We start from the raw sequence: 14,607 nt of genomic DNA on the forward strand, positions 1-14,607 counted from the left end.
CTCCAGAACCCCCAGATGATCTCTGGGCTCCCCTGGTTATTTGGCATGCTCCACCCTTATCATAATTTCCCAATATAGTCATGTTTTTATAACTAAGCAAACATTAAAATTTAGATTTCTTTTACTCAAGCATTTAAAATACAATAATAATGCATTTAAATATCATAACAGCTTCCTTCCAACATGTTGCAGTTCAGTCAGTGGAAAGGTTTAGGCTGTAAAGATCCTCGTACTGCGAATCTCAGCGCTTTCCTTCATGTCACACAAACATTCTGCGTGACTAAGAAGAGGTTTCGGGCACTTTCAAGCAAACTTAATAAAATGAAAAAGTAATACGGCTCGGGAACCTTGACTTTTAAGAAGAAGCTTTATTTAAAATTTGCAGAAGTTCACAACAACAGTTATAAATGCAAATCAATAATTAATCAATAGTTAAATCAGTCTGTCTCTAAATAATCTATTCTTGATTCTGTGAGGTCTCATTAAGAAGAATCATTAAGCGCCGTCCTCCTGCACTGGCGTCCCAGCCGGGCGAGTTTCCATCTGAGCTGTGCTTTTATTGTATTTCTATTATTATCTATTCTTTCATGCACTAGAGACAAAGTAGCTTTAGCTTTAGCCATGTCTTTACTGGAAACAATGTTTTGATTACCCATGACACATGTGAGTTTTATAGTGACTGAGATAAAATCCCCTAAATGGGCGTCACTTGGATCGATGTGTGTAAACTACACTTATTACATTAGATTAAAAAAACAAAACCTCACTAAAACCTACAATCATATAGTACAGGGTGGGTCATTTATATGGATACGGCGTAATAACACGGGAATGGTTGGTGATATTAAAGTCCTGTTTGTGGCACATTAGTATATGTGAGGGGGCAAACTCCTCAAGATGGGTGGTGACCATGGTGGCCATTTAGAAGTCGGCCATCTTGGATACAACTTTTGTTTTTCCAATAGGAAGAGGGTCATGTGACACATCAAACTTATTGGTAATGTCACAAGAAAAACAATGGTGTGCTTGGTTTCAACGTAACTGCTACACCGTATAAGCATGCACTGGCAGATTATACACACCGTGTAGGCTTGTAGGCAGGTGCAACAAATCTAAATCAAATAACCTTTGCAATCCACACTAAATACATGAACGCCAGAAACAAAGCAGAAGTACTAAAATATAAAACAAAGAACACATAATCTGTGATTTCAGCCAGTCTCCTGTAGCGCCCACGCTTTGTGTTCTCTTTGTACTGTCTTCCTGCTTCCTCTCGAACTGCCCTCACTTCATCCAGGATTAGTTTCAGCAGGTCACAGTACTCAGGAAGGCAACACCTGTCTTCTTTTACCTGGCCTGTCTCTTCGGCTTCAGCAGACTCTGAGTGGGAAATGAAAGAGATCATTTATTGAGCGAGCTGCAACAACGTTTCTGGTCTGGTTGACTTTTGCTGTTTTCAGTGAAAAAGCTTAAAAATGTTCCCATCTGCCCAGCACTAATTAACAGATCAGCATATGGCAGTTAATAGACACCAAATCAGGGTTTAAAGAAGAGCGAATATTGTCTTAAACTCTAATTTCCTGCTTCTAAATAAGTTATTGCACTCTGCTCTAAAAATGTTAGAAGCATGCTGTCTAACCAGATACTTACTCTCGCAGGCATTACCTTGACCTCCAGTAACACTGTGAGGAATCTTGGAGTCATTTTTGACCAGGATATGTCCTTCAATGTGTGTATTAAACAAATATGCTGGACTGCTTTCTTGTGTTTATGAAGTAGAGCTGCCACAAACGATTATTTTGATAGTCGACTAGTCACCGATTATTTTTGCGGTTAGTCGACTAATCAGATCATTATCCATTGGACGTAAAACGTACAGCTTATTGCACCAGCAGCATCTGCTCTTATATAACTATCATTAGCTTACAGCTTTAAGTGTGTAAGGTATGTGCTAACTAAAAATAAAGACAAGATGATAGTTTATTAAATTTTAATGAAATTTGCAGATTGTTTCGGTTTAATAAACTCCTTGCTATCTAAAATATAACATAACATTCTCGAGCATCTCACACTTCTGATAATCAGCTGTCTGCTTGACGTTTATTCAGCTGTGTAAAAACTATAACTTTAATCTCAGCCAAACCGATTTACTCAGGAACAAATAAAATACTAAAAAAAAGCCAAACAATAACATTTTAACGTTATCTAAGTGACTTATATATCATGTTTAACCTGAGTAGTGAAAGACGGCGGTGGGTTTAAAAACGATTAGCCGGGAGTCCGGTGTTGTCACGGCTCTAGTTAGCCTAGCCCCCGGCTAGCTATCGAGCTAGTGGGTAACAGACGTCTCCGAAAACGTTGGAGCGCTTTTGAAAATATGTGGTGTCTTGATAAACTGAGCAGATATTTGAGGTTTACACAGCTACATTCTCGCCTGAAAATATGTTAAACGTTTATTTTGTGACCCAGAAAGAATAATAAGAGTAATATTAAAACTAACTAGCTGCCGCCATTGTTGGAAACTGAGCTGGGCTGCGCTATGAATTCTGGGACACAGCTACTTCTTCTTTAGGGTTTAACGGCAGCTGGCATCCTTGTACATGCAGTGCTGCCATCTTCTGTTTCAGTCCGTTATTACACTCTTAAATCCTACTACTTATTCCTGCGTCTTTTGGGATCTTACAAAGCTTCAAACGATGCGTCGACTATTAAATCAGTCGTCAACGATTTTGATAGTCGACGTAATCGGGACTAGTCGACTAATAGTGGCAGCCCTATTATGCAGTATAATAAACTAAAGTCCACTGAGAAGATGGGAACACCACCATACTCCAGTGATGCACAAAAAACAAAAACAAAACAGAGATAACAAACAGAAGGAAAAGAGACAAACTGACAGGCGACAGGTGAAGAGTGAAGCTTGTTAATACAGAGCAGATAGGGATAATCAAGGAATCAGATTTTGGAAAAATGGGGCAGGAAATAAAACCCCAGGAGAAATGAAGACCAGTTTCTAAAATAAAACTAGAGAAAGACAGCAAAGCAGCTACAAGAAGTGTTTCTCCACCTTATTGATCTCTGTGTTAGTTTCTTTGCAAAGAAAATCTACAAACACATACCTGTGACATCGCCCGTTTGCAGCTGAATATCCTCGTGGGCCTCATGGGCCTTCTTACCACAATAACAATCGAGATCGATTAAGAAGGTCACCAGCATGGCCTCCAGGACACTAATCCCCACCAGGGCGAAAACTCCAGCACAGTATGCAGCTAGAAGGTGCAGAGAAATAGCTTGTCGGTGCACTGTTACTCATTAAAATCTCGATCTTAGATCTACGAGGCTGCTCACCGATCATCGGCAGGCTCTTTTCTGTGGAGGGCAACATGTCCTGAAGAATTAGCAGTAAGACGGAGATGGACAGGAGTATCGTCACTTTGAAGCTCAGCTTTTCACCTCTGGCCTCACTAATGAAGAATGAAGCCAAATCCAGGATGAGGAAAAAGAAAAGCGGCACGATAAGATTTATGACGTACAGCATTGGCTTCCTCTCCATTGTGACCTGTAAAACAGGCAGATTCATCAGACCTGGAGATAAAAAGCTGTCCACAAAAAAAAAAAAAAACATCACAAAAATATTTTCTGACCGTGTATCTAAGTCTGTTTCTGGCTCTCGATCCATTAAAAGTTATCAAGCTTTTGAGTTCCCACTCTCCCATTGTAACCATGGCCTCTGCTGAGACTTTATTCAGCACGTTGTCACTGTTGAATGTTCCTAATTTTATCGTTTTCTCTATGGAGACAATAACAAAAGGAAGAAATTGTTACATCAATTGCTCTGGAGGTAATTGGACTCAATTTACAATATTTACCATTCGAGCTCATTGTTGAAAATGTGATGTTGCAGGATTGCGTATCAAAAGGAAACATCATGAGATCCAGACAGCAGGTGTAGGTCAGCCGCTGGCGTCCACTCGTGTACATCCAACCGCTGGAATTCACGGTGACCAGAAGACTCTCCTGAATGCTCCCGGTATCAGAAACACTGAGCAGACGCAGGAGGAGAGTCAGAAATAAACTTTATTTTTCACTCCCACTGTTATAATTTCACGTTTTGCACCGAGTGTGTAATATAGTTGTGTATTCATCTCCTGAGAACACCTCTATAAATGGTTTGGTAGCTCGCTGTACACTTCAGGGTTGAACAAAAAAATTGTATAAAAATATGAAAAACTAAAGCGTGATTTTTTTAACATAATCCCTTCATTTCAAAGTAAATTAATGGATTCTGCTGGAAAGTAATTGGACAAATTAAATAACTGAAAATAAAATATTCATTTCCAATAGTTGGTTGAAAGCTCTTTGCTGGCAATTATAGCCTGAAGTCTCGAACTCATGGACATCACCAAATCCTGGATTTCCCCCTTTTTAATGCTCTGCCTTCAGTTGCTGTTTAATTTGTTGGCCTTTCTTTAGTCTTTAGTCTTCAACATGTGAACTGCTCAGTTGGGTTAAGATCAGATAACTGACTTGGCCATTCAAGAATATATCACTTCTTTGCGTTAATAAACTCCTGGGTTGCTTTGGCTGTATGTTTTGGGTCATTGTCCATCTGTCGTATGAAACACCGCCCAATCAATCTGACTGCATCTAGCTGGATTTGAGCAGAATTCATTCTGCTGCTTCTGTCCTGTGTCATATTAACAATAAACACTAGTGTCCCTGTCCCACTGGCAGCCATGTACACCCAAGCCATCACACTGCCTCCATCGTGCTTTACACATCATGTAGCAGTAAAGGTATTACTCCAATAATAAATCTATCATTTATATCCACTCGTTGTGATGGCCTGGGTGAGACCTGTGCAGAGTCTCAATCCCCAATTTTCAATTAACAAAATATCTTTGCAAATGTTCTGCGGACAAATGTTTCCTAGATGTCTGTACCCAGCTGTAGTCTAGATAAGTTATGTCTACAGTGTTGTGTGTATATTTCACACTTGGACCAAAATTGAAGTTTCAGTATTGTTAATCAGGTATTCAAGCTAATGTAAGTCAGACTTTTTCCTGGGCAGCTTGCTTTCCTTGTAGGAATTACCCCAGAATAAAACTGTATACAAGCCCAAGTTATTTTGCACTTGTGTAATGAACAGTACTTACTCCTCATTGATTCTCACATCGGGGACCCACAGAAGTGATTTTGGAAGGGTTATCTCTTCTATCCCACAAAAGTCTGAAGAATTCCAAGTAAGGAACTCATTTGTCCAAGACTAGGAAAAGTAAAAGCTCGGATTTAAAGATAATTCTGACTTAATACGAACTGTGTGAGAGTTAAAAGAGCCAAGAATGTCACTAAAGTTGATATATTTACTGATAACAGACAATGCTTTTTCAAGCAGTAAACTCAAAATGACGACACTGCCAGTCCACATTCTTACCATGTAGAGCCAGATGTGAGATGTGATAGTTTGAGACTTCTCCTCCTGCAGACAATCAGCAACACCAACATCAGTATTCACTTTTCAGCTTGATTAAAATGCTGAATTCATATTCGTTGTGTTCCCACTAGTGCTGTCAGCGTTAATCTCGTTGAAATGACGTTAACGCCACAACACGGCAAATCTCCGTTAACGAGCTACCGCGGATCGCCCTGTGCGTGGGGCTGGACGGCGTCAACACGTTAACGAGCTAACTGCGCTAACACACTAGTTCCCACCCATGTAATTGAGCATTGCTGGCACATCCAACATACTGTTTTACTTTTGTCTATGACGCGCTTACCTTCAGGGTCATAGGTCACATGAAAACCAAAATAGTTCCAAACGCCACATCTGAATGAGGGTGGGGGAGGTTCAATTTGCCATGTTGCAACGACCTTAGCTTCTGTCTTGCTAGCTTGCCCTGCTCAGTGAATCTGTGTTCGACTACTCCGCCTAGGCTGCACTGTCGAGCGCAGATCCACTGAGCGCTCAACACAGACAGCATCGTCAGAAGGAAAGTTGATAAAATAAATTAAAAAATTTATATTGTTTGATACATATGCGTACCGAACCGAAAGCACCGTATCGAACGGTTCAATATCGATACGAGTATTGTTGCACCCCTAATGTGTATATATATATATATATATATATATATATATATATGCTCATAACAACTTATGGAAATCAACAGAAAACAGAGACTTAAATGGAAATATACATGAAACCAACATTCAAAATACCCAAGGCTTGAGGTTACAGTACTCAATTTTAAATTCTTTCTGGTAATAATAATAATAATAATAATAATATGAACATATACAAGATACAATCAAGAGACAACCCAGACAAAGAACCCTGGGTAGATCATAGTCATAACAAAAAGAAGACACCAAATATAAATAACATTAAAAGTATGATCAGGAATCAAAACTGTAACAAGGACCATGAACCACTTAAGTAAACCAATTAACTATTAACCAGTTAATAAGCCACTTAAGTGAATCATGGATATTTGACAACTTAGGTGTTGTGATGGACATTAGATGAGAAGAGAGCTGAAGATCTAGCTATGAAGCTGTCAATAAAGACTGTTGAACCTCCACACCTGGAAGTCTAAATTTACAGAGCCGTAGTAGAAGATATTTCCCCTAAAACCTTTGAAGGACCAGGCCATAATTCCTTTTATGATGTGCATCTTTCCCTCGGAATGTTTTCAGACAAACCTGAGTCGGCTGGATAAAGTTTTACTTGTTTTTCAAATTTGATAAAGCGCAGTCCCTTGGATTTATTTTTGTGTAAACGTAGCTTTTAAATAAAGGTAACAGATTCATGAATATAATTTGATGTAAAAGTGCAAAAAAAGGAGTATGGAGACACTTACCACTTCTAAAATACCCAATAGAAACATGTCGAGCTGAACGAGTGTGGAGTTGGTCCAGCTTTTCACTGGTCTCATGATTTGCAGAACAGTATTTGATTCAGTCACATTTAAGTAGTTCAGCAGATCATAGTATGAACAGTCTGAAGTCTGACTGGTGGAAAACCCTGCTGGCAAAACACAAAATTGTAACTTACAGGCAAAACGTAAAACCTAAACATCAGAAACTGATCCAAGTAAAGTTCAGAAAAATAATTAAATTGTTCAAATCAAGGTCAAATTTAAAAACTCACCAATTAAAGAAAGAAAAGTTAGAGTCCTCAGAGCAGTCATGGCTGTCTACCTTCAGTCCCAGTAAACGCTTTTAAACTGCACAGCTGCTTATATAGAACAGAGTCATACAATAGTGTGAAGGAGAAATTAATATATGTAAAAAATGAACTGTCAAGTTCTAAAAATCCTTCTATTTGTTCCTGTGTGCTGTTGAAAGGGAAATAATACTAATCACCTCTACATTCATGTCATTGGCTGGCAGCTGAGTCAAAAAGTCAACATGTAAGTATTAAACCAGGAGAGAGTAGAAAGGTTTTCAGGGAGCAAACTCTTCACAGTGCCCATAAATATTTAATGATAATTCGGTTTTACTTTGAAAAGTGACGCTCTAAGTCACTGATTATGAATTTATTTTCAGGTATAATACAGAATGTAATTAGCGGAGGTTTTATGCAATTATGTGTGAAATTTTCATAAAGTTTAAGCACTGTTCAGAATGTAAAATTCAGCTATTCTTTAATTTACTCAGTTACTTGCAAAATACTTCAAAGACAACAGATCAAATACTGAAAGTGAGAAATAAAAGATTCTCAAATAAAATGTTTGATGAGAATATTCAAATAAAATAAAGGCATCCTTGTTTACTCAGCTTTCTCATAAAATGTTTGAACAATGGTAAAATATTCTTCATTTTGGCTGTGTATGGTTCGACAGTAGATTATACATTTAACACAGTTCAAGAGTTTAAAAAACATTTATAACTGTTGATAAATTATAGACATTTTTATGTATGAGTACAACCTGTTTAAAATTCAATCCATGATCTACTTGGTGAGCCTGAGGATTAATCCATGTAGTGGAACCCCGGCTTAACAAAAAATTCAAGTCACTTAATGGCAATATTTCTGCCCATGGTGGCAAAATGCCCACATAACAAAATAGATAAAATAGAAAATTAAAAAAAATTTAAATAAATTCCATAATGTTATATACATGTACACGTACGTATGTATGGATGCATACGTATGCTTTCTTCTACCTCCACCACCTTTTCCTCCGCCAAGAACTTCGTCTTCAGCCAGCATTGCCTCACTCAAAAGGCGATGGAAAAATGTGCTTCGACTTACGAAAATTTTGACTTATGAAAGACCCTCTGGAACGAATAATTTCGTAAGTCGGGGTTCCACTGTAATTTATTAATCGTGATTGATGTTATACCTGCAGTTGCCAGAAGGGGGAGCTCTGGCCTCCCTCCCAATAAGAGAATAAGCGGAAAGAGAAACATTGTGTCTGAGCATCCTTATTTGTTTGTCTCCTTTTAGGTATAAAATAAGGTTGGGCGATATGTAAATAAAGTCATAGTAAATTTTCCAACTGACAATCGTCAGTCCAATAAATGATGATAGGCGGAATATTTGCGCAGGTGACTTTTTGATGGGCGGAGCCATGTAACCCTGCATGGACTGATTTGCACATTTAGAATTTATACGTTTTGTTTGGAGGGAATATTTTAACTTTGTTTCTTGTTGTTAAAAGAATAAATGACGCCAGAAACTATCTATCTATCTATCTATCTATCTATCTATCTATATACAGCAAATAGTTACCAATCATTTGCAGCATGTCAGCGTCTTCATTGGAAACTACAGGCAATCTCTTCATTCTGCTAGCCACCAAAACAATCACATGAATGGTTGGATAAGTTATAACCATGCAAACTACTTGCAACTTGATTGTATCAAGTAACGTTCACAGACATCCAAGAAACCCTTACCAACTTGTTTGGGAATAGCAACAACTGGTCGCAAGATAGTTGCCAACTTGTCTCTAGACTTATGTGACTGAAGTTGAAAACAGAACCGTTTTGAGTTACTGGATACTTTTATTATACAGCAAGAAAAAAATACAACAGACTTTATTCATCCCACAAGTTGGGAAATTCATGTGTTACAGCAACCAAAACATTAATTAACCAAGACAAAAAGCTTGAACAATATATAATGGGTCAAATAAATAGAATCTCACCAAACGTCCGTAAGGTAAGAATTACACAGAAGAGTCATTACTGCTCCTGCATTCCTGTTGCGGAGGCCCATCCTCCAAGCTGTTGACCCTGGTCAAGTCTACTAGTCTTCAACTGCACATAATCTGACACATGTTGAGATTTTTTTGATTCTGCTCACAGGCAGCTGACGAATGTTTTCAGAGGAACCATTCCTCAGAGATTCTGGTCCATATTGACATGATAGCATCATACAGTTGCACATCTATGATACGAGTCTCCCATTCCTATACATGCCAAAGGTGCTCTATTGGACTGAAAGTGACTGTTGAAAATATTTGAGTACACCAAATTCATTGCCATCTCCAAAAAAACCAAATTGAGATTGTTTGAGGTTTGTGACAAAACGTGTTTTCCTGCTGAGTGTAGCCATCAGAGGTTAAGAGGCCCGTTTGGACCATTCTCTGTAAATGGCGATAGATGAGACTCAGACAAAACCCTTTGGCAACAAGAAACCTGAATTATTCTAGTTTTGTATTTTATAATTAGTCTTTGTTCTTATGTTGTTTTCACTTTCTTTTCAGTTACCTTCCAGAGTGGGTTTCCTCAAGTTTTGAAAAAGACGTGCAGTAGTTATTAACATGTTTCATCCTGCACTGCATGCATTTACTAACATTGCATAGATGATGTTTCACAACTAAAACATCTATTTTCATGCACTGATGGATTACACACACAACACGAAATCTACTCAAATTTAAATCAGAACATTTGTGGAATCCACTTTAAATATGTCAACACCACAAAAAGTGTGGAAGCAATCAAATATAAAACAAAGAACACACGATCTATGATTGCAGCCAGTCTCCTGTAGCATTCTTGCTTTCCATTCACTTCGTCCTGTCTTCCAGTTTTCTCTTGAACTGCCTTCACTTCATCAAGGATTAACTTCAGAAGGTCACAGTCACTGGGTAGATCACTTCTTTTCGGTTTCCCCTCACCCTTTTTTAAAGTTTCAGCAGAATCTGTGCAGGAAATAAAGACAATACCCAATATAATAATCAGTTACTATAATACTAATAATATGAATATGATGCTTGTCAATTATTCCCAGTTGATTATTCCATGTCAGGGGAAAAAGCTTGGAATTGTCAACGAATTTCTATGTACATGACCAGTGCCATAGAGTGGTTCATAGAGACCAAACTTAAGGTCAAACCATGGGGACTAATGGTCTGTAATTTCATTTCCATATCTCAAAAAAGAGGTTACCTTCCATGGGTTCCAGCTGAACATCAGTCTTGGCATTTTCACAGTTTTCAGCCTTCTTATAAAAACAACTAAAACCTTCAAAGTCCATTAAAAACATCACCAGCATGGTCTCCAGGACACTTACAGCCACCATTGTAAAGATGACCATGCAATAAATGGCTAGAAGTGAGATGCAGAGAGATTACGTGTCAGTGCTATTTTACAAAAGTCTGCCACAAAGAAAGATAAGATAAGAAATAAGATCTTTATTGTCACTGTTGCACAAACAATGAAAAATAGTTTAGCAGATCTTTGGTTTAGCAGCACAGAGAGCAACAATATAAATATGTGGAAAAAATATATATACAACATAGTGCAAGTAAAATGTCTTATCTGAATCCTCACATAGGATTGGCATGTCTTTTTCAGTGGACGGCAATATGTCCGCAAGAAGCAGCAGTAAGACAGAGATGGACAGAAGTATCGTCACTTTGAAGCTCAGCTTTTCCCCTCTGGCCTCACTGATGAAGAACGAAGCCAAATCCATGATCAGGAAATAGAAGAGGGGTATGATGAAATCAATCACATAAAGCATCGGCTTCCTCAACATGGACACCTGTAAAAACAGAGTCATTAGAGACAAACAGATATGGGCATCTGTGAAAGAGCTATTACTGAAATCTCATCCCAGATATAGTCTTACTTTGAAAGAAACGCGGCTTTTATTTGCAATGGTTTGGTTAGTTGAGTGTATGCCGATGTGTTTGAGTTCCCACTCTCCCCGTGTGAGCATGACTGTATCAGAGACTTGAGTAAGGAATCTTTCGTCGCTGATCGTTCCAAATGTTATAGAGTCCGCTATGAAGACAATAACAAATGACTCCAAATCATCTGCTCTGACAAAAAAGAGCAAGTGAACCAGTTATTACAGTTAATCTGGTGTGTTTTACCCTCAGAGTTCAGAGATGAAAATGTGATGTAACACGTTTGCAAATCAAAGGGGAACACGGAGAGATTTAAACGGCACGCAAAGCTCAGCCGCTGCTGAAAGTCTGCCTTCACTGAACCGTTGGAATACACAGTGACCAGTGGACTCATCCGCATGCTCCCGTCATCAGAAACACTGCAGAGAGAAGAGGAAACGCATCAGTCATCCACCAGTAAAGTCATTAAGGGGTTGGTTATTCATCATCAAAGCTTGCCCACAGCTGGCTGTTTCAGTTTCTTTCCCTTAACCAGTGGTGTTGGAGATCTTAAAAGTGATGGAATTATAAAAACAGAAAAGCACTGTTAGATTTTTAACCGCTGTGCAGTACCGTGTGAAAAGGCAACAGCTTCGTTTTTCAGCATGACAACGATCTCAAACACACTCCCAATTCAGTAAAAGCAGAACTGGATAGAAAGACACAACTAAACTCTATCAACCATTGATTGGCCTCCTCAGAGCTTGGACCTCAACATTATTGAAGCAGCGTGGGATTCTCTTAAAAGAGAACAGGACAAAAGAAGGAAACATCCTAAGAAGAGCTGTAAGTGTCCTTCAAGAAGCCTGGAGCCTACTTAAAGAAATCACAATAAAGATTGGTCATATCAAATAGTGTCTTTCAAACTTGTTAGAATGATATGAACTCCATATAATCTTGTATACTACATTTCCGTGTATGTTTGCGCGTTACTGTCACGGTCCTGAGCAGAGATGTGCAGAAAACGTAATTAGATTTCCTTTACTTTCCCGTAGGAACGCTGCGTTACTGCGTTACTAAAACCGTGATTTTTTGCGAGAATGTGTCATGACAGTGACGTAAGCGAGTGTGATGTTTGTGAAAACAGCTGTGTGCAGATCAACAATGGATCATATATGGAGTGCAGAGAGAGTATGAGCGTGCAGCGTTTAAAGCGTGGAAGTACTGACCTTACTTTGAGTTTGATTCCATAAAAAGTGACAAAAACATTAGTGTCCGCTGTGCGTGGGAAGAAAACTTCTTTTTACAGCGAAAAAACCCCTAAACTTCCGAGCAAGCACCGAGTAGCTACGACGTAATGGGAAACTCACAGAGAAACTCGCGGATTCTTCCACTGACCGCTGCACACCTGCACCAGGGTAACCCTCCGCCTACCCCACTCCTGCTTTACAGGTGAAAATAGAGCAACAGGACCGCTAGTCTTTGACTTTATTTATTTTCTGCTGTGTTTTACTTGCATCTATTTGAAAGACTGAGTGTAAACACACAAAAAAATATTTTATTTTATGTGCTGGAATGTGCAGAAAATAGGTTTAAATATTAAACTAATTTCTTCCAGTCAGAGAATGTTGCAGATAATTAAATGTTTGCTTGATGCATAAAGTTAAAAGATTAAAACTAATAAAACAAGTTTTAAAAAAAGACTTTTCCATTTGATCACATTTTGTATGATGATTATGCAGAAAAAGTAGAATTGGGCTGAAAGATCTATCACTTTATCACCTATTCAGGTTGTAAATCGTGTTTTTAAAAAGTAACTAAGTAACTAAGTAATTAATTCCTTTTGAAAATAAGTAATCAGTAAAGTAATGGGATTACTTTTTTGGGGAAGTAATCAGTAATTAGTTACTGATTACTTTTTTCAAGTAACTTGACCAACACTGGTCTGTGACCCAGTGTTTTGTGTTGTTTATTATTAATAGTCTTTGCTTTTGTGCTATTTGGAGTTCTTAGTCTCTTGGTTTCTCTCTTCCAAGTTTGCTCTGTTTTACTGTGTCCTGTGTTTATGTTTCTACTTTTGCTTCCCTTGTCTCGTCCTGCCTAATCACTCCCAGCTGTGCTCTCCTCCTGTGCCTCATTCCCCTCGTTATCCCTCAGTGTGTTCTTTTTTACTTTGCCTTTTGTCTCTGCAAGTTTGCATTTGGGTCCTCTCCTGCCTGCACACAGCCAGTTTGTGACAGTTTAAATCACTGCACCCATTTCCCATTTTCCTAGCAAAATATGACTCAAGACTTTTGCACAGTCCTGTACCCTTTTATATAACATCCCTGCAAACAAAAACTACATTTCTGCAATGAGCTATACTTACTCTTCAATAATGATTACATCAGGGAACCACAACATTGATGTCATAATGGACAGCTTTTCTATCCCACAAAACTCTGAAGGGTTCCAAGTCAGGAATTCATTTGTCCAACTCTGGAAAGAATGAAAAGCTGAGTTTTAAAAAGTGCCAGAAAAAATATGAATAATAGAAATAATGAATAAAACTTATGTAACTGCTGATTGAACAATGCTGACAAATGGACCAAAGTGATCGTCTTGGTTTTTGAATGTGCCACACAGATTCTTACCATGTGGACCCTGATTTCATTTGTGAAAGTTTGAGACTTCTCATCCTGGAAACAGTAAAGAGCAAAGAGATGAGTTATCGAGGGAATTTCCAAGGAACTGTGTTGTTCTTTTAAAAGGATCAGTATTTATGAATCCACACAGTCAGGGGTGTATTTCTTTATCCTCTAAGGTTCTGATGCTCTAAAACAATAATGCATCCAAAAAATGTGTAAAAGGTGAACCTAAATTATTTGCAAATCATCACAAGTGTGGTTGAAGATCAGACACATCCTAAGGTATAATGTTTGAAATGCTTTTCTGCTTTTGTTCAGTCCATGCAAGAAGGACGATGAGGATGCTTACCGATTCTAAAATGCCCAACAAAAACAAGTCCACCTGAACAAAGGTGCTTCTGGTCCAGTTTTTCACTGGTCGCATGGTTTCCAGAGCAACGTTTGATGAGGTCAGGTTCAAGTAGTCCAGTAGATTATAGTATGAGCACTCTGAAGTCAGACTGCAGGAAAACCCAGCTGGGAAGATGAAACATGTAGACAAGAAAAACACGTGGCCTGAAACTTCAGATCCTGCACAACTACAGGGAGAACTTCTCTTTAACATTTGGTTCCCATCAAATGTTAAAGTCTAATGTAAAAACTCACCAATTACAGAGATAAAAGCCAGAGTCTGTAGAGCAGCCATGGCCTTTTGCTCTCACCTCAGTCTGGGTAAACCCTTTTAAACTGTAGAGTCTTACACAAAACAAAGCAATACAAAATTGTGCATGAGACCTTTGCATTGTCTATTATAGACAAACTCCTATTTGTCCCTCTGTGTGATTGAACATGATACCGATCACCTGTACAGAACTATTGTTGAGCTACAAATGAAGCACAAAGTCAACATAAGCAGATCTCATTATCACATCAAG

At 38.4% G+C, this 14,607-nt stretch overlaps 2 protein-coding genes across 2 annotated transcripts; both read right to left on the reverse strand.

The window, feature by feature from the left end:
- Positions 1-393: 393 nt before the first annotated feature.
- LOC102781297 (5-hydroxytryptamine receptor 3A-like) lies at positions 394-7,190 on the reverse strand. Its single transcript, XM_006801939.3, has 9 exons — positions 7,151-7,190; positions 6,861-7,024; positions 5,435-5,479; positions 5,157-5,266; positions 3,870-4,042; positions 3,645-3,790; positions 3,349-3,559; positions 3,120-3,269; positions 394-1,380 (listed from the first exon to the last, which is right to left on the reverse strand). The coding sequence occupies exons 1-9, from the start codon at positions 7,188-7,190 to the stop codon at positions 1,118-1,120; spliced, it is 1,302 nt and encodes a 433-aa protein (XP_006802002.3). The 3' UTR covers positions 394-1,117.
- Positions 7,191-9,894: 2,704 nt separating this feature from the next.
- LOC102791623 (5-hydroxytryptamine receptor 3A-like) lies at positions 9,895-14,297 on the reverse strand. Its single transcript, XM_087840381.1, has 8 exons — positions 14,043-14,297; positions 13,700-13,744; positions 13,435-13,544; positions 11,334-11,506; positions 11,087-11,241; positions 10,789-10,999; positions 10,405-10,563; positions 9,895-10,157 (listed from the first exon to the last, which is right to left on the reverse strand). Exons 1-8 carry the CDS (start codon positions 14,295-14,297, stop codon positions 9,895-9,897), a joined length of 1,371 nt encoding a protein of 456 aa, XP_087696507.1.
- Between the last annotated feature and the right edge of the window lie 310 nt (positions 14,298-14,607).

This window comes from Neolamprologus brichardi, chromosome 4 (genome assembly GCF_056152115.1).
Source record: "Neolamprologus brichardi isolate AB-2024 chromosome 4, ASM5615211v1, whole genome shotgun sequence".
Classification (NCBI taxonomy): domain Eukaryota; kingdom Metazoa; phylum Chordata; class Actinopteri; order Cichliformes; family Cichlidae; genus Neolamprologus; species Neolamprologus brichardi.